We start from the raw sequence: 27,487 nt of genomic DNA on the forward strand, positions 1-27,487 counted from the left end.
ATTTTTAATAAAAACCAAACACATCACTATAGCTCTGTTAATAGTCTGAACTATACTCTGTAAACATGAGTTATGACAGTGTGCAACATACTCTTATATAAAATCTATTATTTATCTCTTTATCCTTTATAATTTCATAGAGTTTAAGCTCTGAGAGGAGTTATCTAATTAACTAATTTCACAAACAAATTTAATTCAAGTTAGCCATGTTGAACCCAATAATTGTAATTAAAGTACATCAGTCTCAGAAGAGACCCACCTTCAACCCATGCCTCATATCGTGGCAGAGAGGTAGGGATGCAAGATGCTCAGAGAACACAAGCAGATGTAGAAGGAACTGGAAAAGCCACCTATATACACACTGAAAACTAAAGGCAGTTGTCAGCTACAGATGGGATCAACTGGCAGTAACACCATTAATTCAGAGATGGTTCTCTGATACTGTAATAAATCAAAAGAGAAATTGATTTAGATTGATCAGTAAAAATCCTGCTTCACTCTGACTAGTGCCACATCATCCAGCTTTCACAATCCAAATAGAACATCAGGAGAAACCATCTCTGGAAGGAACAGCACATGTGCATGCAATTTCATCCTGCAAATCATGTACCTATGAAATAGTAATGTTAAGAGTATAGCAGTTGCATAATTGAACTTTTTTTGTGTTGTTGTTTTGTCTACACTTTTTGTTTAAAGAAAACAATTTTTCCTTCAAATAGCTTAGAAGGAGGAATCCTAATTCTCCTTATCCTGTTTCTCAGGTCAAAACAGGAATAAACAAAACAAGCTTCATTTCAGTTAGTAAATGACAACGAAAAAATGTCTTTTTGCACAAAACACTAGGTAAATCAGGGTATGTATTTTTACCACTGCATACTGCAGTGTTAATGCTTTAGCATTAAGCATGTGTCATCCCTTAAAATACAAGGGAAGAGTTTAACCACTGCTGTGGCTTATATACTACTTATCAGTGAAACATGTCTACAATGAAGCAAAAAGAATTTGTTTTGTCCAGGAAATCAACGAGCAATCATTATGATTGTTAATTTTCTATTACGTTAATTTTCTATGTATGTTAATTTTCTATGTTAAGTTTCTATTATTAAATGCTTGTCACTAGGGATATTTATGCTGCCGAAAAGGCATCCAGGAGGAAAAGTACAGTTTAGAGATTTTTTTTTCCATTCTTCTTATTCTAGAAAGAAAGGAAGGCTTTTTGTTCAATTCTCTATAATTACACACCCACAGGCAAAAATTATGCTTGAAAATATTCATTACAAAAAGAGGTAATTTTAGAAATGTGTGGCAACTAAACCAAAATTTTAGAGAAGAAATCTCAAGGTAACTTCAACTAGAGCTGTCATTAATGTGCTGGTTAGCATACCACATTAGTAGAGATACTCTAATTATCTCACTTGAATGAATGTCTCTAAACCAGCTAGATATAACTCAAACACTTTTCTAATGAGCCATAGGCAAATCTCATTAGTCTGTGATACTGGCAGAGATAATGAGTAGCCTAGATTCATGCAGCATATTACCTTGCACAAAGTGTTTTCTTTCAGGTCATAATGCTAGTGGACATAAATCAGAAGTGCATGAACGCACAGAGGCCTACTTTTGGATTTGCACTTTTCTTCTAACAAGTATTAAGAACAAGTTCTGACCTGTCAATGCCATTATTTTAATGCAAACATCGCATTTACAGCAGAGGAGCTGACATGGTTAATGTAAACAAAATATATATATTAAAAAAACCCCAAACTTTTCAAAAGGACTGACTTAAATACAATTAAATGAAGTATGTTACTTTTCTGACGTTATCTGGCTGCAAGTGCGAATAACAACACACCAAAGAATGCAGGTAGTTTCTTAAAGGAAACATTCTGCATATTCTGCTGACTAAAAATTTTGGCAGAAGAAAGGAAAAGCATTTTATCAGAATAGTGATATTTTCCTCCTTCCTTCCCCAATTTATCTTGAAAAGAGTCTCCTTTTTGAATTAAAAGAATCTGTCTGCAAGAATCATAAAGCATGGGAAAGTCCCCTAGCCTTCAGGTTATTCTGGTCATGATATTGCTCACCCAGTATTATGGATTGTAACAGACAGACTGACTCGCTGTGTTGTAGGTTGTCCGATTAAAGGTGAGTCTCCACAAATGCAAAGGCCCTGGTGGGGCTTGAAGGAGCAATGTCAGGCAGAGCAGCCTGAGCAACCAGACCATCGAAGAGGTGCTCACAGGATTGTCCATTCCCCAAAGCCACCAGAGAGAGTGGCCAGACTCTGAGCCTGGGTGTGAAACACACCAAGATGAGCCAACAAAAGAATCTGTCCCCCAAACGTCACACAAGCTAAAGGGGCTGTTGCCTGCAGGGGTAGGAGTCGTTGTGGGGTGCAAGAAGGAGATGACTTGTGGGATCTGTGTAAGAATTTGTGACGTTTTAAGGGAATTGTGGGAATGTGTGAAACACTATGGGGTACTCAGGGAAAGGACTAAAGGTGGGAAAAGGGAGTGGGGTAAGGTGGACAGGGGAGGAACAAGAATGGGAAAATAGAGGGAAAAGGGGATAAAAGGGGTTGTCTGAGTGTGTAGTTAGCTGACCAGCTTATCTGACTGAGCCCTGTGCTTGATCTCTGCAGTTTAAGCTATACTCTGAAATCCTATTTCCAACTTCCCCCTTTGTGGGTGCACTCTCTATTCTGAGTGTGTGTGTGTGTGATCACTGGTGAGTTTCCAGCCAGACCAGCATAAGAAACTTGAGGACCTGCAAAGACATTGAGAGAGACCCTGAGCCTCAGGGGCTTGTGGATCCAGGCATCAGGAGTCAGACCAGCTCTGGGACCAGCCACTATGCAGTGCTGTCCAGGAGAGTTCCACATTGCTTGTGTGCATACTTCACTAATAGGCTTCAGTTCGCAGAAGCCACTGAGAACATGGGTCAGGCCATCCGTGCCATTCACGCTCATGTGAGTGCCAGTAAAAGTGCCGCTTTTGGTGTGTGAAAAAGGGAAAAAAAAAAAAAAAAAGAGAGAAAGGAAAAGGAAAATGCTGAGTAGAAATAGGTTTTCTTATTCTCAGTTGTAAGATAAATATTCTTATGGACTCTTCTGTATTTTACCATGTGTATTTCTCCTGCTATCTCCTATCAAGAGTAGCCCTTGAAGTTTATACATTAATGCTTCATTGAGAACTTCACAGGCATTTTTACACAGGGAAGTTATTAATTCATGTAATACCTCTGAGAAAGTAAGCATTTCGAACACTGTGTAAATACAGAGACATTACTTTTTAATTGTTTCCTTTACCAAAAAAACCTACAAAGAAATGTATCTGAAAAGACTGCTTCAATAGATAAAATTGACACCAGAGAAGCTGGTAGAAAGATGTAGCAGAGTAGAAAATGCTATGAAAACCAGGGCACTGAGGAGTCTGGACAAACTAAGGACCAGGACATTGCATTTAGGAAAGAGGAAAATGGAACAAACTTTAAACATGCCAAATCAGAAATAGGTGGCAAAGAAAGGGTAACGTGATCTCAAAAGCCACTCACAGAAACATATTTGAAGTTCTGTGATCAATTCTGTTCTAATATATTCACTGCAATGTGTAGATAAACAAATAGGCAGCCAACCTGATGCAGAGCACCGACAATTTTTCGTGCTTCTTGGTAGACTGTCTCAGCGTTCCAGTGGCTGTTGATGTTTTTGAGGGCTCTGGCCAGGCGGTTGTGCTCTCTCAGCCACAGCGTGTGCATAGCTGTCAGAGATGTGACCTCGCTGGATCGGCTGTCTCCAGCCATAAAGCATTCAATCCTCTCACCTTCACTTGCGTTCGGGTCTTGTGCACAAGGTGATGGGATCTGGTCTGTAAAGGGCAGGTATTCCCGATGGTTATCATAACATTTAACATTTACTCTAAGAAGGCCTTCTTTGCTTGTTAAATTCCTCAGTTTGTTTTCGATGGCAGGGGTACTGCCATAGACGGTAGAAGCATCAAGAAAAGAAGTTAAGCCATTGATCTGTTGTCTTGGATGTAGTGTTGTTAGGTTTCCAAAGAGAATACCATGATCACCAGTGCCACATGCAGGAGATGAACGGTAGAAGGGAAGACAATCCACCCCTCTGGATAATGTATCATTGGTGGTTACCTGCATAAAAAAAAAAAAAAAGAAAAGGGTATTTTCTGAGGTGAAGATGACAGCTGTGCATGTTGAATTTACACGTCTGTGTAAATATTTCCATCCTCTGTCTCAGTTTTCAGTTGTTCCAGTCACATCTAATGGAGTGACATATTCTAAAGCTGTAGAGATTGCTTTCCTTCAGATTTAAGCAGAGATGATTCAACCCTTTTTAAGCAAAGACAGAAATAAAACCCCAAATCTTTATTCTGTCATAAGAGCAAGCTACTGATGTAAAGTGCTACACCTACATGAGCCTGGTTTCACAATCAAAATTTGTCACGAAACGTACCAGTGACAATGTGAACATCTGGTCAAATTATGTTCTACTGAACCCAAGTGAAACAGCAGCATTACATGTATACATAAAAACATAATGAAGAGTTTCAATGTCTGTAGCACACTATAAAAGCTTTGTTTCAATACTTAATTCTAATCTAGTTTCCTAACTAAAAAAGGCATATGTAATTATTCACTCTGTTTTCTGCCAGTCCCCCCCCGTGCTTCTTTCACCTTATTTTACAGCAACAGGTGTCTTAGAAGTATTAAATCCTGACTATCTTTGTAAAAAGCAAAGGTTGCACACAGCCTTTGCCAAATGAAAGACTTCCCAGTCCTTTACCGGTTTGACCCACACACAGCCAAGAGACTGAGGTCAAATGGTGATCCAGCATTTGTGTGCTAGTCAGCATGGATATCTGAGCCAGCCCATCGCTTAGCCAGCTGTTCCAAATATAAGTAAAGGGTGTGAGAGAGGCATGTGGGATTATCAAATGAGATGGGGTATAGGTAAGAGTATTAGCAGAGAATACAGCCCAAACCAGACAGGTAGAAGTTTTGTTACAGGAGAACACTGAAAATGGTATGTGAATAACTTAACAGATATGGGAAGGTTGCAGAGAGGTTGGAGGAGGAGAGAAAGAAAGAGGGAGAAATAATTTATTCACACTGTAGGATATCCAAGAGGAAAGCTCAGACCATCAAGTCTATTCCAAAGAATAGAGTTCAACCCTAAAACAAAAACTGCCATGTTTCAAAATTATTAAAATCTCTCTGTGTTGTCTAACACAGATTTGGATTTGCAAACTCTCTTTTCCTGAAAAGTACATTATTTCCAAATTCTAACAGTACTATATTGTGCACCATCAATGAGCCATAACAGCCTGTCAGTTCCAAGAGTTTTAAAAAGATTAACCTCAATAAAAAATGTTATACCAATCATGGAGTATGAGTTTGAGGGAATATAAATGTAGGGTTTTCTCATCAATTGATCAACATGAAGTTGGTACAGATGACACTAAAGCTGCTGAAATATCCCAGAAAAAAAAAATCTTCAAAAATCTGACTAAGAGTAAACAAATGTTTTGTACAGACACCTGAGCTAACCCCTCTTATTCTTAGTCTACCTTCTTGCTTTTCATTTTTCAAAACTCTGTGGCAGAAGACAGTGAATACTGTGGATATTACAGAAAATTATGTAATTTTTCTTCATTCTTCTAATAATACAGAGATTGGTCTGTGAATTGAGAATAGCCATTCAATTGGAGTTAAAAGTAACAAGGCAACGTTGGAATGGAATTCAAGAGCTTCATATAATAACATCATCACTTCATTTATTATATCAAGAAAAATTTTCTTACTACTGAGAATTCATGTCAGTATGGATTGGTATCAATAAAGCATTTAAGTTAAAAAAAAGTTTAATTTGTTTTTCAAGTTTTGTTTGGTAAGGAAATTCTACCAATATTTCTTCACTACCTAGGTTTTAACAAATAGAAGTGGGTTATTTTTAAAGGAAATATGTAATTTCTTTCCCTTTTTCTTTCTTTCACTGATTGCTGAAAGCAGTAATTTCTTTGACTTGGGTTTTCTATTTAGTATTTGTCTTTATTATTAAGTTTCTTCCTCTTAGTGTGACTTCTTTTTTTCCTTCAGCTGGTAATGTAAGCAAAAAACTCATCTCATACTACAAATACCCGAACTTGTCAGCGACAACATTGTATGTGTTTGAGTGCCTCCTGCTTCTAGCTATCAGGAAAGCCTGGAAGAATTCAGGTATCACTGGGAAAAAATTATGAGCTGCCTTGAAGTTGTTAAACAGCGAGGCTCACAACAAAACACATCAACAGTGAATGAAGTTCATACTGAATAATCTTTGGTTAACTATCTTTGCAACTTCAATTCAAACTGTTCTGTGCTCCAGTGGAGAAAAACAGCAGTACTGAACATTAAGGGGCTGGCAGAACCACATAATGCAGTCCTTCCCCTTTCATGGGGTAAGTAGTGTGCAGCCAGCAGCTTAATGTGAAAATGCAAGGTTCCTCACATTATTATTCAAATGACATCAAAAATAATCTGAGAAAAAGACATACCCTTTTCTGCTGAAATGGGTACAGAATCACGTTTTTCTCCAAAACTAATGAAAAATACCCATATCAATTTTTTTTGTCTGTCTTGCATAATTCTAGAGGAAAAAAAAATTCACAACAAAACCCTCTCTGGCCACAAGAGTTTTCCTAGTATAGCTGCACATTGATTTAAACTGTTATTATGTATGTATGGTCAAAGCTCTTTATGGTGAAATTCTTTTATGTCTATGAAAATGAAAGGCAGTAATTGTTTCAGTGTACTACAACATCTAAACTGTTACTTCAGCTAATAAGTCTTTCTTATTGTGAATTTGTTCAGTTGGAAATGACCTTATAAAGGGATTTTTGCTGTGGACTTAAAAGAAAATCTATCTTGGGGTCTATAAAAGTTTGTGGATAAGGAAAACACGAATGTTTATTTGTGGACATGAAACTCGGAGAATCAATGACTCCATCTGACAGTGAGCTGCTACCTCTGAAACAGAAGAAAAAGGCAGGGGCTCACTTTGCTGGCTGTTGAGCACACGGAGACTGATCCATTTGTAGCTGAGACAGTAACCTGTCATGTTACATGTCATCTTTTGCAAATCACCTCACTTTTCTGTGGCTCTGTTTCTTTTCCACTTTTTGTATCCAAACTATCTGAAAGCTTTTCAGGATTGTATCTTACTGTGTGTATGCACTGTGTCTAATTTATTGTCAGCAGTGTAATTAATACTGAATAAAGTCAGTAGCTCTCCTATGAAAGCCTTTCTAATGCCTCATTATGTCTCAACCCTAACCTGAAATAGTCATCTGAGGGATGACAGGTTATCTCTACAACCCTGTTCTATGTGTCAGGCTGCTGTAAAAGAAGTATAAACTAAAGCTAGTGATTTTTTTTTCTTTTTCTTTCTTTTTTTAATTTTTTTTTTTCCCTCCCCATTATGGAATCCTGAAAATATACAGAAAAAGAATATTCAGGCTCTACCAAAAGCTACAGGCTTGATGTGAGAATCACTGGGTGAAATTCTATAGCTTTTATAATGAAAATGTCCAGAATAGAAAATCATAATGGTTCCTGCTAACCTATGAATCATTCACTTCCACTTATTATTAATATTAATGCACTACTGAAGCTTTCAATCTTTCATTGAATTGCACTGACTCAGAACATTTTCCAGCTTCCCTAACGTGCACATTCAGGAGCTTCCTCTCCCTGGTGAAACCCCCAGGGAGGGCGTGCAGGTGTAAGCACAGTTGTCCTTTTCCGTGGGTGGATTCTCTCTTGGGTGTTGCTGTTCTAGAGGGCAAACTGCAGTTTCTATGTTTACATCGCTGAATAATATGCTATTGATTTCACCGTCTTTGGAAACCAGCCACAGTTTCCTCATATACAAAATGAACGTATAAAACTAACTGTGGCAGTTTTCCAAATATTTAATAGGTGGAGATCAGTTTTAATTGAGATTTCAGGAAGCACAGTTCTAGGGGGTAATAGCATTTTGTTTCAATGTTCAAAAAATAGTTATTCCGGTCACACTAACAACTTCAATCTCTTCTTTTTTATTTTATTTTTTTTTTTTTAATACAGTGTCTATTCTTTGACAAAAAGAGTCACAAAATACTAGACATATAAAAAAAGCAAAAGAGCAACCATCTTCATATCTGCCCTTCTAAGCTGTGAATAATAGAATAATAATAAAATGGACCTGAAAAATTCACGAGACTGTGATCATGTAATGAATCCACAAGTTGGGAAACTTATCTGATACTTACAGGTTTGTGTCTGAATTTCTTTATATGTCCCCCCACCATGGCCATTCTGGGTATCAGGCACCAACTCCTAAAGGTGGCCATGGATATGACTTGACCCCATTCCCCTGCTAGGCTATGCTGTTGAGCAGAAGCAGCTCCTAGGCTGTGAGAGACGAGAAACCAGGCCTGTGAGAAACTAAGATAAACAGCCTGGGAAAGCAAAAGTTGAGGCTGATTGAAGAAATGCCTCAAACACTCCCAAGACAAAACTATGAGTCATGGGGTGCATGCTGTGGAGGTCGAAGCTGATAAGGCAGCCCGAATAATACAAGATGCACTGATGGAGGGAGTCCTGTGGAGACCGGACGGCCCTGTTCTCTGGCACCTGGGCAAATTTCAAGGACCACATGTCCAGTGAATGCTTTGTTATCCACAAAATACATATTAAAGTTAACAACCCTCAATATGCTAACGAGGGCTGACATGATCATGCTAATCACATCAATCCCATGAAACACCTTACCCCTCCCCGTACATAGGATACGTAGGTCTGTGGGTCGACCTAGGGGACGGACCCAAGGAAAGTGGGTATAAATCAAAGGGAGGAAGAAAGGGCCCTCTCTCTCTCTCTGCCCCTCTCTCTGCCCCCCCTCTGCCCCCCGGCTGTCTGGAGAGTGCAGTGATGCGAAGAAGACGGATGCCAGCAAAAAAGACAGCTGCCTCCTGGAACTCTAGCCGGCGGGATCAGCGCAGGAACCCAGACCAGTGATCTGTATTTCCCCATTCCCTCTATCTCCCTCTTTTCCTTTTTCCATTAATCAATGCAAGGCATATTATATTGCTCGCCACAACTTGCTCTGTACTTAGCCAATTATCATGTGTGCAATTAGTACATTGTAGGTAGTTAATAAATGCTTGAACTTAGAGACTTGTTGTCCGCTCCAATTGGGGATTTGTGAATCTGAGTCACTTGTCCCCCTCGTCTGAGTGGGATGTGACATAGGCTATATTCAGTGCTAGATTTAGTACATGTACACATAACTTGCCTTCAAGAGCATCCTTGAAACATGTTCTGTGACAAATCTCTTCACAGCTCCAAGAAAGAAATTCAAAGTATGTCCCTTGTTTAAAGCACTGAAGGATGCACTTGTGAGTCTATGCCATGGCAATGTGTGCATCTGCTTTCTCTCTGCACCATAATGCCGCTACCACATGAACAATGTTATCCTTGAAGTCCTTTTTCAAAGACAAATAAAATTGCCTCTTTTTTTAAGCAGATAGGATTTCCAGGCTTGAACTAGTCAATGATTAGACTTTTATGGTCCCTATGATCCACATTTGATTCCAGTTATGGGTTTTCTCAATTTAAAAATCTATTTATTAATAAAAAAATGTGGGGGTTTTGCACTTAAAGATCAATACTAATTGTGTTGTTTCAAAGAACATGTTATAAACACAAAACATAAACTTTCATAGATTTTTGTGGTTTTATATCTACAGCAAACTGACTTTTTCAAAATGGGTATCAATACATAGCCACATTGTGTCATATGGTGGAGATGCACTCCACCTCCTTCATCATGTCATGTGAAGCACTGCTCGTCAGGGACTGGACTTCTGTACTAGACTCTCCTGATAAAACTTTGAGAAAGGGAGCATTTCTAAGGCTACTCCTTACCAGCTTAAACAGAATAATTTCTTGCCCCAGATGGAAATTTGAAACATAGTAGAGTTTTTTGTCAGAACTATGAAAGACTCATTGTAATTAAGGTTGTTGTGGCTAAATCAGGTTAGGCAGTCAGTGTCCTGAGAATATGATTCTTTAAGAAGTCTGTGCTGTTTTTGAATGCTCTCAAGGTATATTTGCAAACTTTCAAAAGTTCATGTCTCATGGGTGAGAGAGAGACTAGATTTACCTGCCTGTAGTAAAATTACAGGCAGTCATTAATTTCACTTAGCCTTCCCTGTGTTTTAGATTCTCTCACCAAATAGAAGATCAGACATCTTTCAACATAGGACCTGATTTGGTTCCCATAACAGTTAGCCGAATATTTTCCTTTATGTTTAATGGAAGCAGAATGAGGTATTTAAGGCAAAGGAGACTGTGACATAGCTATTACAGTTTGTTGAGGAGAAAAAAGTTTTCTATTCTGATTAGCTTCAGTGCATAGAGAAGCTTGTCAGTAATCAAGCTCCAACCCTAAGGAAAGTAATTTGGGTTGCTCTGAATTGAGACAGGGCACCAGTCCAAGAGCTGTAATGGGCATGGGGCTGTCCTGTAGCGTGAAATGGACAGTCTGTGCTTTGAGAAACAAAAAAGTGGCTTGACTTTGCCACTTCATTTTTTGAGTTAAAGAATGACTATACTGTTAAATCAATCAGGCAAGAATACAGAATCCTATATTTATACCAATTCATGTGTCTTCTAACCCTCTAACAATCTTTGAATTCATGTTTTCCATCTACTCAAAGCAAAAAGGTGATGTATGGCAGTTTCAGCAACTCCCTGAAGGTCGTTTTATACATACATTGAAAAGAGAGCTCTCTTCAAAAGTTTGCATTAACTGCCAAAAATATCTTTGCTTTCACTGAGTAAAGTTAAGAATCTTTCACTTTATCTGGCTGGCAATTTAAAAACAGAATTATTTATGACTACTTCCCTATTTTCCCCAATGGAACTCAAAACCTTGAAGCATGAGAACAATAACATTGGGGAGGATTAGTAAGGTTTCTCTGCAACATAAATCTGAGAGGTAGAAAAGTTTGATATTTGCAGTAAGTACCTTAGCTATAGTTTGTTATCTCCACAAAACAGTTAAAATATCTACCTGTTTCATTTAAGAGTTGCATTGGGTTTCGATTTTTCTATCACCATCTGCTCTATTATTTCTCTATCAATTTGCTTTATAATTATTTCAGTGTATGTGTATCACTAATGCGGTTTACTTTACTCACCTGTTTACAGCCTGGAATTTCTCTTTAAGAAATTAATTTAGAATCTTACCTTTATTGGAAAACATGGATTTTGTTTTTCACATGTCATCTGGCACTCCATTCCATTTAGAAAGGTGGTTCTACTTGTGCTCTGGGGTGTGAATGCAATGTCATGGTCTATATACTGTCCCCATACCATAATAATATCAGAATACAGATTGTCTTCAGTAACAGCCTCATTAGACGCATGAACAATTTTTCTGGTCACTTCACGAACCTGGGGAGAGAACTATTTTACCTTGAGCATCAAGTAGTATTTACTTCTCACAAAATGATAAAACACTAAAAAGTAGGGGGGGGGACAGTGATAAAAGCTATATTTTTTTTTTCCCCTTAGAATACTTGATGTTGTACTTTTGATGGTTCGCTAAAAACAAAACTAAAAAACCCCAACAACAACAAGAAACTCAACCTCCGACACTTTTATTTCTGTTCAGAAGTTTATATATCAGTGCCACAAGCAGATTCAAAGACCTTTCAGCTGAATTTTTCTATATGTTTGCCAAATGGGAGTGTATCTTTGATCTGTTCCTTTCCAGAGAATTTTGAAAACCATCCTTTTTTTAGACTGTCTGAAAGTTTTCTTTCTATTTATTCTGTTTTCTACTCCTTTAACAAATGGGTTCTGTTTGCTGGGCAACCTTAAATCACTGTGGATACACAGAGGCTCTAGACTACTACTCTGTACATAAATAGAGCAGCTTATGCAGCCCAGGAGACAAGCTAGGTTGCAAATGCATGGTAGCTGAAATCTCTGCCTCACTATCCCGGACAAGGAGAAGCCAAAATATATTTCTGTGAAAGCTGCATAGAGATACCAGGGAGACATCTATGCTACATGTCCAGCCTATACTAATAACCAAGCAAAACCATCAGAGCAGAATCACCAGTCAGTTTGCGATGATTAGGAGAGTGTTATTATTCACAGATACCTCCCTCATGATACAAAATATTCCCTTACAGCAGCTGCCTTAGAAGTCAAGAAATTGAAAGGGCAGCACATAAAATAGTCACACAGTCTGTAATAAATATAAGGGCAATATAATGAATGTATAAGGCAGATGCAGTCAAATAGAATTGGTAAAGACAAGAAACAATGTGGGACTTGTTAGGAACATCATGCTTTATACTGAAATGGTGAAGAGCAGAGATACATAGAGCTCATCAGGAATACAAGTCTTTCAGTATTTTAGTGACCACAAAGCACAAACTTTTTTTTCTTGCAGGTAGTAAAATTTTCTTATCACTGTTAACTTGCACAGCCATGCTGGTTCTAATATTGCTTTATAGTCATCTTCACACTTGTCTCTCAACTTCACATTATTCACATTATTTGCATGCTCCTTTTTAAAGGATATTGTTGGATAGCTAAAAGTACAAAAAAAGACCATTATGTAAATAAGGAAAACCATCTATGGCACTAGTTTTGTCCTATCTTACTTCTTAGGTTGCCCAGAGAAGCTGTGGCTGTCCTCAAGGCCAGGTTGGACGCGGCTTTGAGCAACCTGATCTAGGAGAAGATGTCCCTGCCTGTGGCAGGGGGGGTGGAACTAGATGATCTTTAAGGTCCCTTCCAACCCAAACTGTGATACTATGATAAAATAAAGCAGACAACCTTGCTGAGGGTCAGATATGATCAGATTCGATGTAGTCATGTAGTTTTGCTTTAGTGTGTTTTACTTTGCAAGCATGTACCCTAATGAATCTAGAAAAAGTCAGTCTGTACTGGAAATTTACCTATGTAAATGTCAGCTTTCCATCTTAAAGCTCTAAATAGTGCAGCTTAGATACAATATTATTTAATTAATAACATGAGTTGTAGATGACATTAACACTAAATTCTCTTGTTCATCCTTATTAAACATACAGTGGTTAAAATAACAAGACTTTGAGTCCATTAAAAGTCAGGTTTCAAAGTAATGATGACAAACCAGAAATAGGAAATCCAGCCCTAATCATTGCACATTGCACTGGAGACTTTCACCCAGTCCTGTATGCAAACACTCCTTGTTCAAACTTCCCTCTGTAGCACCTCTGATATTTTGTAAGTATATGTGCCGCGAAAATCCATAAATACTGCAATGTCTTCTTAGATCAGTCAGTAACTTGGGCTAGCTAAAAAATGAAGTTACAATTTGATGGTAATGCTTGTTCAGTTAAGGTATGCTAACCTAGGAGAAATGGTATACATGCTAGCACATCTATATGCTTTATATTTATTTAGTTAACATCCAGCCTTGTTTTCCCCTTCTCCTTCCCTGAATAAAGGCACCATTATTGAAACATAAAATCACTGGGAAGTCTAGGCTGGAAGGAAACTGGAGACCACATGGTGCAGCTTTCTACTGAAAGCAGGGATTCGGTTATTCAGAGCCCCATCAAGCCAGGTTTTAGGTAAATCCCATGAGGGATATTCCAGCAGTTGTCTAGGCAGCCTATTCCAACATTTAATTTTTTTTTTCTTCTATCAAGACAAATTTCCCCAGGAACAGACTATGACAATTGCCTCTTGCAATGTGCATATGCATCCTTGTGAAGATTTCCCTCTTCTCTATAATGGCTTTTTCAGCATGGGAGGTCCACCCTGCTCTGCCTTTTCTCTAGGCTAAGCCCTATGTCTGCAGCAAAACAAGCCAGGCACGCAGCTGGATCATGCCCTGCCTGCTCACCACCATGGTCCTTTCTGGCAGAGCTGCCCCCCAAGGCAGTCAGTGCCCCCTTGCACTGCTCCATGGGCTTACCTCAGCCCAGGTGCAGGGCACCTCGCACTATTTGGCTGACTGAATTAATGCTTTAGCAAAGCTAGTGGCTCTTTAACTGAGCTCAACAGATTATTTCGCTACTTAATTTACTGATGCAAATGGAGGGTTGTGGTGGCAGGTATGGTTATAGACCAGTGTAAGTGTTTCAGGTGATCTTGTGGTGCACTTTCTAACCAAGGGTAGCTGGACGCCATTGTATCGGATGTTGGGATCCCATCCTCGAGGTTGGCTGAATCCATCTTCATAGGCTGGTGGAAGCCACCTAGCCAAGGCTGTGTTGGATGCTCCCCATCTAGGATGTTCCCTGGGAAAAGAAAAAAACAACAACACAAAACCCAACATCAGCAAAATCCTGCACCTCTGAATATATTCTGCATATAAAATATGTATATAATTAATAATATATTTATATTCATAATATGAATATAAAATAATATAATGTAAAATATTAATCAGCCACAGAACAATATTCCATTGCAATAAGATGTTCATGTAATGATCTATGAGAAGGCATCAAGTACTGTTTTTCATGTATGGCAACATCAGTTTGACTCGAAAGAAAAATAAAGAAAAACCAACTTATTAATGAAATATTACTAACTTATGTTTATAATGTAAGTTGGTTACCTTTTGACATCTTTGAAATATTTGCCCCATGGTGATTTCCTGATAGTGTCTTCATTCCCCACAAAGTCAGATTTACTCTTAAGTGCCTTTGTTGGCATCTTTTAAAAGATGTTTCTTTACCACAACAGTTAGGAAATCAAGATTTAGGAAAATATACTATAAAGAAGCCCTAGAATAAAGGTGAAGAAAGCTTAAAAGAAAAATGGATACTAGTCACGCAGAAGCAATCAATTATTAAGACTCAGAAAGGACTAAGGAAAGGGGAAGTATGGCTGAAGTTGTTGGATTCAGTGGCAATGCTCCCTCTGGTTGCACCTAGGCTAATTACTTGGGTCCAGATTTGTGAGGGCCTATGCACAAGTCCAAGACTCTTACACATTTACCTATGCTTTTAAGTTGCTAACACTAACCACCGTGTGTTCTCAACTCACACCAACGAGCATTTGTCTAAGTGACACCTGTCTGGGCACACCTTGGGATTAGTGCATGCCAGTGTGCCATCCAGCTGCCAGCCTGCTTGGAAGAGGGAATGGGAGTAAAAATGTTGAGACAAAAGTCTAAGTGTAAAAGGGTGGCAAGAGTCAGGTCCTACTTGATTTGAGGGCCAGGAAATGATTCCTGGTGATTTTTACTTATTAGTAAGGTCAGGGAGTCTTGCGCTTGACACAATTAATTTTCCTTCTATTGTTAACATTTTTAATGCATTTTTCCTTACAGAATATTTCAGGGTTTTGTGGTTTATTTGGTTGCTTTTTTTTTTCTTTTTTTTAACATGGCTTATTCAATATAGTTCATAATTGTTAAAGATATATAAACAATAAAAAGAAGAAATAAAATTTTTGCAATGTACCCAATTGACCAAAACTGTCAAGTGAGCCACAAAGAACCAGAAGTATTCCCAGACAGTTGGCAGAACTACACAGTATTAAAACATACATTTATATCTCTATTGGGAAGCCAAAGAGGGAACAATTATTTTATTAATACTTCATTGATCTCCGGCACACTGAAGTGGCTCAATTTGCCAAGCTATATGGTACAGTAATATACTTAATTATCCACAATAATTCACACTTGAAGGTTGAAGTATGCTTTAATAAAGCATTCAAATTAGTTACAGTTGATTTGCCTTTATTGAAATTGCATAAAATACTGCACATAGTGTAGTGCTATTTCACTCAATTAAAAATAATGAAATGTTAATTTAACTGCTTAACCAATGATTTTTCTCCTGATTGCTTTTATATTTTAGTAGATCACTGGAATGTTACTTTAGTAAAACCCTTCTTACATGCCTTTTTATTATACCATTAAACATGTTAATGTCTTGAAATCTTGCTTGAGTTAAAAAGGTTTTTATCCAGGGCAGCTGAAATAATGAGATTTTGTTAACAAACAGCTTTATAGAGTAGTCAAATTTGATTACTGTACATTCTGTTTATGGGAAGTGGGACTTTTCATTCACTTGTGAAATACTGGAATTGCACAGTTTGGGTTTTCTTTTAGCACCATTAGAAGGAACCTGAAGTTTTAAGATGCAGTTCACTGTCTTTTGAATGTTATTTTAATGTGCTTCCTAGTTTCAGATAGAAAGAATGAATGCCATATGACAATTTAATAATTAGATTTTGTCATGTTTTATATCACTCTGAGCTACCATGGACATAACTACTGGCAAACATGGAAAATTTCTGAAAAATAAGCCTGTCAGCAAACTGAACACTTAGCTTGTATTGAAGTGAAGCATATATCCTAAAGAAAACATCTTACAGTTAATGGATTCAGTCGGGACTGCTCATTCTTTCCACTAGGTGAGCCATAAACATACCCCTAACTGATGGTATTAGAGGATCTTCAGACTAAGTATCAGGTCCTTACCTGATGAAATGGTTAATGACACAGCAACAAAATAGAAATGCTGCAGATAGAATTCCTTGTAGCTGTCCAAATATTAGGCATACAAAATGTAATCTAGTCATCTAAGCACCTCTCCATCAAGCCAGAGAGATAGTCAACTCCTGAGCACCATCCTGTCATTCCATCCTCTCTCTTGCTATTAGGAACAACCAGAGCTGCAGCCTTGAAGCAGACATGTAACTACCTCAGAAAGCTGAGATTGGGTGAGGTTAATTGCACTGTGAGATTCTATTCCTTTAGTACCTGTAATTCCTTCACCTTTGAATCCCTCTCATTACACTAGACAGTAAAAACTACACAGATCAATGTTAGTTAGTTGGTATAAAAAATGGGGGAAAAAAATAGCTATTTCAATGTGCCTTGTCTCCTTTATTGTTAATTTAAAAATAATGTAAACTTATTTTGCTTATTATCCACACATATGTCTTCAGGAAGAAAGTAAGTAAAAACTATTGATATCTGTTCCTAGTAAATATTGAAAATGACACTGCTGGGAATGTCTGATGTCACCTTGATATTCTCCATAGAAGGCCATGTTTATGCTGTTCTGGTATGTTTTTGTTCTAGGAAGTTCACATTGAAACAGAGTAATCTCAGTGCTGTGGAATACATATTTTGTAATCTATCTGATGTCCCAAATATGAACTGTTTAAATAAAACATCTGTAAAGAAATTCTATGCTCGCTTTCAGATTGATTTAAATACATTTTTCTTACAGGTAAACAATTAATTCCACTGTGAATTTTATTTTTAAATTTCACCTATTAAATACTGCACTTACTGATCTACAGCACAGCTGCACATTCCTACTGGGTGACTAAAGTCACAAATACAACATAGATCCTGATATATTTTCTGCCTGAAAGTGGCAGCTGTAAAGCAAGCAAAAGTACAGACTGGTACTTAATTTAGTGTTTGAAGTCTCTGAAGCTGGCTTACATCATAGAATATGTTGTTTACATTACAGTATAATGGGATTTTTAAACTGATGTATTTCGGTAAAGCTTGAGGTATTTCAAGCGGCTCAAAAAGTTTTAGACTAAGTTAAGATATGACTCCCTAGTTTCAAAGTCTTTGGTTTGTTGTTTTGTTTTTTTTTTTTACTGCCTTGACCCTTTTACAGATGTTTAGAGCAAAGAGTCTAAAATACCACCAAATATGAGTGATGAGTTTAAACACTGAATTTGTGCAAGTATAAAACTACACAAAGTAGAACACAGTGACTACAGACTAACCACATTCAATAGATCATATTCACCCTATGCAGCTTTAGAAACCAGACTGAAATGCCTATACACATCCTAGTATTACCAGAGTCACTGAAGACAAAAAATGTTTTACCTTACCCACAGCAGAGTGTTTGTCTCTGGAGGGAAAGACTACAGCAGCCATGTCTGCAAATTACGGGCTTCACATGTGCCTGTGTTCAGCTGCATGAATTTTGGCCAGTGTGTTCAAGCCCTGATGGAGTTGGCAGCGCAAATATTATACTAGCTGTTAGTTCAGATTCCAAGCTACTCTGCAAGTGCCTGGGGGAAATTATGGATATCCACATAGCTGGTTATAACATCGATGCATATCAGGTTGTGTCCTTTCAACAAAGAGACTATTGGGCATGTTTCTTGCAAATGTCTTGTGATGTAACAAAACAGACTCATCTCATAAAACCAGACTGATTTGAATAATAAAACTGAAGAATTTTACTGCTGTTCCTTCACCATGTTGCAGAGTGCCTTAACCTGTGAAATGCTAATGACCTTTTCTTTACAGCTCTGTAGCACTTCACTTATAACATTAGTCTGCCTTTCAGTTTGTGACCTTATGCCTATGTATCCAAATGCTGCTGAGTATGAATATCATTTATCCTTGTACTCAGAAGGGCTCTCATTCTCAGTTTTACACACTTATTGCATTGGAAGGTTCTGAAAATACAGTAACATCTGTTATGTTGAGTTTTGCAAGAAATAATAGCCATATATATTAGGTAACAAGTAGATAATAACAGTAAATAATCATCATTCAGATAACCAATAAGCATATATCCATATAAATAGATATATAAAAATAAATATATCACCCAAAATGTTTAGATGCATACTTGCTAAATGTTCAGGTTGAGGGAAAGTAAAAAAATGAGAATCTGCTTGATTTTCTTATTGCTCCTCATGAAGTAATTACATTTTCCTGCTCAATATCAATTTATCAATTCAATCAAAAATGAATCCTGGGTTAGAATTCAGTCTGTTTAATTTATATAGAAAAAGTCTTCTACTGAATCAGTCCTTGATAAAGTTCCTTACATAATCTTAGAAGCCTTCATAGTGAGAGCCTGCCTGTAAATATTACTGTACCAAAGTTTAGATGAAGAGGTTCTTCCCCTGGGAGCTTTCAGAGACACCTCATTTAGACACACGTTAATGCCAAAGTTAGCTGTTTGAAGTCAACCCTCCCATTTTTTTCTAAGAAAAAGTAAACATAGCTTCTTGAGTTTAAAGAATAACAAAGAAGGATTTTTCAGGGCACAATTCTTATCATACGCACCTGTTATTGCAGGCACCAGTGATGAGTCGATATTTATTAGATAAGCAATTGTTTGGACATTTTGGTGGCAACATGTAAGGCAGACATCCAGAAATATTAGCAATCGTAGTGAGCTGATCAGCTGATAAAAAATCTGAAAGGAAGAACCAAACAAGTAATTTGCTCTATTGCTATACATCTGCTGTTGAAGAAAAGGCATTATTGTCAGCTACAACTACAGCATCCCCTCTTTTCTTCCTAGGAAAGAGAACTTAGTGAGAAGCGCTGCAGGAGGCAGTCTCAGGGACCTAGAGGAGACAGAGGGTGAAAGGGAAGAGCTGGTTTTATTATCTGATGCATAGACAGTGAGAAGGAAGTAGTCCAGCCATAGCTAAGAACTGAGATTGACCTGCACCTTTTTCTCCTTGTTTAACCTGCTCTTTGCTTTCTCGCCATGCACTTCAGTCACATTGCTTGGCTGGTCCCTGTGCTTACAACAAATGTGTAAAAAAGCCATTCAAGAACAGAAGCTTATACCAAGGAGGAAAAAAAGGTGACTGGAAAGATGCAGAAATTTAAAGACACTATAGATGACTATATAATTAAGCACAGAGTAGAAGGGGCTCAGAATTATTAACTGGAATTTGGAAGACAGGTAAAATCAGGGAGCTGTATACCAGTAGACAGCATGGTATTAATATATTTATAATATGAACCCAGATGGGTGTCCCAGTGAGCATGCTGCTCTTGAAGGTCAAAGTCAGGTTGTTGTGTAAGCTCCAGAGAGCTGGCACCTTCTCTCAGCCACACATGTATATAAACACATGTATGGCCAGTTAGAGGTAGAAGTAGACATGAAAGAGAAGCAATATCCTTCCTAAACTCAGAGAACTCTTGCCATTCAAACTGACTGTAACCATCACATGCTGAAAGAAAATGGTAGAGGCAGCATCTAACTCTTGCCCTCCTCTCTCCATTGACTACTGCAAGCCACCCAGTCTCACCACCTACCCATTCTGCCCATCCAGTTCTGAACCAAGCTGCTTTAGTCCATTAATCAAGACATAAGTCAGAAAAACAAACAAAAAAATGTTCAGGAGCCAAATCAGCTGAGAAAATGTTCTGCTGAGCAGCCAAAACCTGTGCAAGGTAGGGGTGAGAACAGAAAGACAATGTGCTATTAGACTGGCTATGTCACCTTGTCTTTATGTACTAGCTACTCATGGCAAATTTGTGGATATAGCTGTATTTCCATGTTAGATCAGGTTCAAAGTTATACTCAGAGCCCAGTTCCCCAGTTATCTGTGCTGCCTATCTACTGAGTCATATATTTTCTTTAAAGTCAATTTAGTTCTTTAATTCATGTAAAACCACTCTTTGTCATGGCACATAGACTGCATAGCATCTATTAATCTTCCATTAATGTTGTTTCAGTTTTGAAAATTAACAAGAATTTTGTGCACTTGTTCTACAGTTTAGAAATTTGATTTCTTTTGAAAATGCATTGGCAGAAAAATAACTGTATCTCTGTGTGAGAGTGTCTATATATGTATAAATGTATGCACACTCACACACACATAGATATAGATATATTTTTAGTTCAATGTTCCATTAGTTTAACAAGCCAGATGTTTCCACAAGGAAAAATAATAAAATAACTGTGGACATTTGTGTTTGTCCACAGCACTCTAATGCTTCCATATCTTAAAAAATAATGTCATGCTATAATACTAAGACAGAGAAAACAAATTATAATCCTCCAGTTCATGCTGCTCTAAGTAACAGAATTCAATTATGGAAAAAAAACAAATAAAAAATCAATGTTTCTGAATTTTTGAGTCTTCCAGACACCAGACGGATATCTTGAAATTTATCTGTAATTAATGGCAACAGGGATTTTACTTAGACAGTTATACATCGTTGAACGTTCTGGACTATTGCTCTTTCTTTCTCCATCTAACATAAAATAACAGTTAAATAGAAAAAAAGAGTGAAGATAAATGTGTAACAGCAATGAATTCTAAAACTAGTTTTGGAAATAAGAAAGTATATTCTTAAAATAGGGATATTAATAAGTCCATCAACGTTCAGAGGAAGTGTATTTGAAAATGCAAGTGCCACAGAGTGATAGAAATTGTATTATTTTATCTGTAGACTCTAGGCCCCAGAAGCCCTAAATCCAAAGTGCTGGGGAAGACAGATATTTCACTGTAAACAATAAGCTCGCTGCACTGTGGATATGCAAGCTGTTTTATAGGCAATACAAATATGCAGTCATGAGTTCACAGGACGCCAACAGCACAGTGCTGCTCTCTCAACTATACGAACACAGTCCACATTCCCACAAAGAAAAATGTAAACCAGTGACTATGTGAGGTGCTTTTAAGAACAAAAGAGAGGGCATCCTGGCCCCAGGGTGCAGACAAGATATGTATACCTGCAAAAGGTAAAATAGAAGTGAAGCTAACCCAACTTTAATCTAAAAGACAACATTCAAGAAATCAACAGGGGGTTCTGCCAATGTCAATATACTATATTTACCAGTTGGATGCAATGAACGTTTGTGCTTCTGGCAGACTTTTTGTTTCAGCACTTGAATTGACATTTCCATCCGTTCAGCTGCTTGAGAAATATCTTGACTCTCTTGTTCAGGAAATTTTGAGAAAGCCAGCAGCAAGGTAGGGGTTGCTATTCCACTTCCTTGGATACTTCTGTAATTGAGATAAAACACAGAAGGTTTTTTAACATATAACCTTTTAGTACTTACTCATAGATGTACTTGTCTATGTTGGATATGGTCCAAGTTTAAGGCGCATTTTCATTGAAGGGTATGCTGGCAAAGCAGAGAGGAAGACTACTTTGTGACCTTGTTCTTAAAGGAAAATTCTGGAAAGTGCCCTTCCATGGGACACACACAATAGGGTTAAGCTTGTGAGAAGCCTTTAGGATGAGACAGAAAGTGTTGGGATGGACAGAGACTGCAGCACAAACTGGCCAGGAAGACCTTGTGCAGGATAGTCACAATATAGGACTCCCATTATAGGCACATCTAAGTGAGTAGGCTTTGCTTTCATTTAACATTTAATATCAAAGACTATGTCAATCATTGCAGGTGGAGTCACAAATACCTTAGCACCTAGGAATCCATTAACTGGTCTACAGTTGTCTAGATGCCATCTGCAATTAGAGACATGACAGATAAGATAGATAGAGACATGTCTCATCTCAGAGACTGACAAAGCACCTGTCTTGCACTGACTAGTTATATATGGAGTTTCAGCAATTAGTTTAGTAGGGCTTCATTAGACAGTTATATGGCTATATATGTTGATTTACACCTGACCTTACCTCTAACTTTAAGGAGTTCGGGTTTGATGAGATAACTTCCATAACATAAACACTTAAATATAAGAATAATCCTTTTTACTGCGAGCTTAGTCAGACACTGCAACAGGCTGTCCAGGAAGGTTGCAGAGTCTCCATCTTTGGAGATATTCAAAGCCCAAATGGACAGTGTGCTGAGCAATCTGCTCTAGCTGACCCTGCTCTGAGCACAGCATTGGTCTAGATGGTCTCCAAATCTGTCTCAACTGTTCTGTGATTCACTGCAAGATTTATGTTTTACTCAGGTTGGGCTGTCTTACCCACTGTCCATTTATTGACAGATAAGCCTTGAGAAAAGTGCATCAGGGAGAACTTCCTTTTTAGATGGAATTCCCAACTCCTAAACTTACTCCTACAGCTTAGATAGAAACCACTCTGATCTATTTCATTTCCAGACATGGTCATAGATTGCAGACATCCTCAAGGGCTTCTCTGCAGCACAAATTTATTTGGACGTGTAATTTTAATGAAAATGTGGTGTTGACATATTCATTTAGGTTTGTTTAAAGCACAAGACAAGTTTAAAGTGGAAAGAGCAGTTCCAATTTCAGCAAAGCAAACAGTTAAATTTCTGTTTGCAAAATTAGAAGCATGCTTACATAAAAAGCATTAAGTAAGAAAATACAACTCCAAGGGTTTTTCTAAAAGTGAAATTTGTCCTTAATTGATCCAAAAGAGCTTTAGGCTGCTCATTTAATCTTTAAACAGAAATTATTCCTTTCCTTCCAAGAGCGGAGCTTGAGAACACTTGCAACTATGACAAAGAGCTATCTTGCTCCTCAGCACCGTGTTTTTCAGGTTTTCCATAGACAATTAGGAATCTGACTGAGAATCTGGAGAATTAAAAGTCCTGAACTGTGTCCCAGAAAAGAAAGATTATATAACTAGATGCCAGGAACTCAGGTTTAATATTTAATATCCACATGAGGATAATATCAGTCATGTATCATTAAAAAAAAATATGATATGAACAGGGAAACGGGTTTGTACAAATGAGTTAAATAAGAACATTTGTACAAATTAGCTAAGAGCTAAGAATCAAAAATAACCCACTCACCCCCAAAAAACCCCAAACCTAAAAAACACCCACCTCAGTGGCAAGATATGTTCCATTTTGAGATACTTCCTCTTCTATCTTTTGTCTAATCTCACAGATTATCACAGCAGCTATCAGTGTGCTACAGTTCCTGTGTGTCATGCCATGTCCCATCCCATCCTCCCTGTTACTCAATATATGCATGCTAGTCTCTTCTAGTTCTTACTCACACTCCTGAAGCTGAGTTCTGATTCTGGAAGGTGCTGGTTTTCTCACTGTGTGAGTTACAAACTGTCTTGATATTTTGCAATGCAGAAATAGCCCCATAAAGCTAATAGAATGACCTGTAGTAGTATCATTATTAGGAAGATGAGATCAGATATAAAGTGTCTTCATACTTGTTTAATAATGTAAGTCTAGCATGGATCATGGTGTTTGGACAGAAGGTTCTTTATGTTTCCCAGACACTCAGTTACTGAATGTCATTACTGATCATAATTAAAAACATATATATATATATATATATATATATTTAAAAAACCCCACAATTAAAATAAATTCACTAGAGTACGAGCCACACTTTCTCTTTCAGCCTCAGATATTTTGAGCCTCTTCTTTCTGCCTTAAATTAATATATTTATAGAATACCTTGTTTAGAGATTTCTAACCAGAATTAATGACTTAGATATTTGTCACCATTCAGAAGGTCTCTCAAAATAGTGACACAGTGCAGAATATAAAGTGCTAAAGTTGTAAAATGATAAAGAATGTAATTTATTCTTTCCTGTAATGGTGGCCAGTCTGCTTATAGACCAGTGCAGCACTGACTAACTGAAAATACTTAGTGCATTTTTGCACCTATAACCTCTTATTTGGAACACTGAAAATTATGTTCCACTTCCCTGTGTATCCAGATGATTCCACAGATGGTCCCTTCTGTAGATGGTCCTTTTGTGACGGCATAGGTAGAGGACAATAGAATAATCTTAAATTGTGGGGTTTACAATTCAGATTCTTTAAAAACATGAAATGAACTAGTTCAAATACACTAAATATAAGTAATTTTACCAGAATGAAGATGATGAGAAATATCTGTAATCTGCTATTGAGGTTTGATTTTTCTTTAGGTTTGTAATCTGTACTTTTTAATCCATTAAGGACACTGTGCCTTCAGCTAACATGTATGTTAAAATGTACTAAGTAATTTCAATCATTTGTTTCTTTAATTAGGCTGAGAAAACCTTTTGTGTTTATATTAGAATTGTATTTACCTTCAATCTGTTAGGGTAAATCCAAACATGAGTCTAAAAATATGTCCTACCTAAAACTCACTCAAACCAAATATCTAGCTCAAGGGAGGAAGCCCCACATGGCCTACCACCACAGTTCACATCCATCTTATACATAAGTAGTTCAGAAGTAATTTTGAGTTATTTGGCAAGTTCTAACAGGAGAAATATACAATCATTTGCAGCTGTGTGCAACACAGTCCTAAGAGATTATCACTTTGCACAGCTTCCCATTCTGGAGTTATCTTTAGTTTCTTCTACACCCTAAACCCCAGAAAAAACATTCTCAGCAGAATATAAAAACTAACATACAGTCAGAACTGGATTCCCTCCCAGGAGTGCCGAGATTCACTAGTTAAGGCTAGTACAAGTTTCAGAATTTGTACTGGTTGTTATTATAACAGGATTTACTGGAACTAGAGTTTCCTCTTGCAAGCCAACTACCACTTTCAAAATATATGTTATAATGCACTTGGTGGTAAATTAGCAACGTATTTGCACATACCACTGGGTAAGTGTCACAAACTCACAGGTGACATATGTCTCTGAGCCCCCTGTCCAAACTCTGTAGATTCCCATTGGCATTGCCACTGTAACACAAATAGTACATTTTAATGATGATGCCATTGTGTTCCTTCTATGCCATGTTAACACTATTATGATTGTTTATATATTCATGAGAAACATAAACACCTTCTCTTAAAGTCATAAGAGCGTTGGCTATTGAACATAAGCTAATTGGAATAGCATGCAGGTACTAGCAAACAGTCATGAGAAGCACTTGGCAAGGGGAGACAAACATGAACAGCACAGAAAACTGAGGATCATGCTGGGGCACACATAACTTTAAAACCTGGGAAGTAATTTCAGAGAAGTGGCATTTTCCTAGAAAATCCTGACATGTTTTGAAAACTAGAATAATAAAACAATTTCAGCCAGTATGCTTAGTGCATTGCCAGTCAATTGCTCCAGCAGTTGAAACACAAACAACAAATCAGGATTTTAAGTGATGATATTAAACATCTGAGGTGAACAAATGTACTTATCCATTTTAATCACAATTCATGGTCAAACTGTGATCTCAGAAGAAATCCAGTTATTTTGACTCAGTTTGCAGTTCAGACACCTAGATAATGAATTCAGCAAACGTCAGGTTGGACTGTTGTACATGGAACAACTAAGAGTTTTCCCATTTAAATCTGAAAAAGGATCTCCCTTTTCATCTCAGAATTGGCTTTTCAGTCTCAAAGATAGCTCTGAGATCATCTATCTTGCACTGTGGTTTCCTTCAATCACTTGTAAGTCAAATAAAATGAGTTTTCACAGTACAGTGACCTCCATAACTTCCAGAAGCTCAAATATGTAGCCACATGCATTCCCTTCTTGTTTTTAGCCTTTGTGCTGACCAAAGCTTTAATTCAACTATACAGTATTCTTAAAGTTACAAAGGAAAGAAGTCTTAGTAGCTTTAAACTGACATGAAAATGCAAAAATATTTAATTAAGGATTCAAACACAATCACTCCTCAATATAATGATCAGATTAGACAATAGTTCAGTACTCTGTACTTTGCAGATGGCCAAGAACTAATGTCTGAAAGACAGGCATGTGGTGCATTTACAAGTCTATATGAAAACAGGAAGAAGTCTCTTAATGACATTTATAATTCTCACTGCCCCACTTAACTGGGCCACAATGAATTGAATTATACACAAGCACACAATAGAAAAACAATTTTCACTTCTGGTAATGACTATTTGTAAATTGAAAAACCAAGTTTTTATAATGGTTAACATAAAAGCAAGTGATAGCCTTATGAGACTCAAACTCCTATTGCAGGTCTCAGACGCTTGTGGCTCTGATTCCACAAAAGAGGAAAGCATAGGCCTCACAGTGATACTAACGCACATCTTTTGATGCTCTGCTTTGGCTGCTTACAGGGTTAACCCCAAATTTAAGCAAAAGATGTGACCAGGTCTCAGAGCACTCTTAATAGTGATGTTCTGCCTAAGAAAGATCCAATGGTTATCAACAATGTCTATCAGATCAAATAATTAACAGCTTTAAATCACTGATTATTTTGCAGCTTCTGCTGTTAAAAGATGGAAGAAAAGGGGAAAGGGAAGAAAGGAGACTGAAGACAAAGAAGGGTAGAAGGTGGTATGAAAGGGGAGTAGAAGAGAAATGACCAGATGACCTCCAGAGGTCCCTTTCAACTCCAGCCATGTTGTGACTGCAGTTCTTCTAAAGGCCTTTAAAGGGAACCCAGTAATAGGACTTTTGAATAACACTGCTCTTCAGAGCCTATATATCCGCATATACAATATGTTGAAGGAAGCTTAGCAGCCTGGTGATTTATCTGGGGTGAGCAATTGGTCTCATTTTTATTCCTAATAAAATCCTAACAATCATCTTTAAGCAGTTATCCTTTGGCATCTTTTAGTATTTATCATTTTTAAGACATTGGGCAAATATTGAACAAATAATTGTTACAATATACTATAAGAGAGTTAAACATCAGTGTCTTCATTTGGTACAGGAGGTGGCTGAGCCACTGAAAGGTTAAGATCTACCTTTTAAAATCTGAATGCCTCAGGACTGTCACTGAAGTACTAAGACTACAAAATGAAAGTGACCTCAGTCTCTACATACTGAGGAGCCACAGTTATCGAC

The 27,487-nt window shown here is 37.5% G+C and overlaps 1 protein-coding gene across 1 annotated transcript in view; it reads right to left on the reverse strand.

Moving 5' to 3' along the window:
- The window catches only part of TPO (thyroid peroxidase), a 45,489-nt gene that overhangs the window by 14,629 nt on the left and 3,373 nt on the right, over window positions 1-27,487 (reverse strand). The window contains 5 exon segments of the mRNA XM_074933536.1: window positions 3,634-4,149; window positions 11,290-11,496; window positions 14,216-14,345; window positions 19,127-19,259; window positions 21,647-21,816. Of these exon segments, the coding sequence (XP_074789637.1) occupies window positions 3,634-4,149; window positions 11,290-11,496; window positions 14,216-14,345; window positions 19,127-19,259; window positions 21,647-21,816 (1,156 nt within the window).

Source organism: Athene noctua, chromosome 1 (genome assembly GCF_965140245.1).
Source record: "Athene noctua chromosome 1, bAthNoc1.hap1.1, whole genome shotgun sequence".
Lineage (NCBI taxonomy): Eukaryota > Metazoa > Chordata > Aves > Strigiformes > Strigidae > Athene > Athene noctua.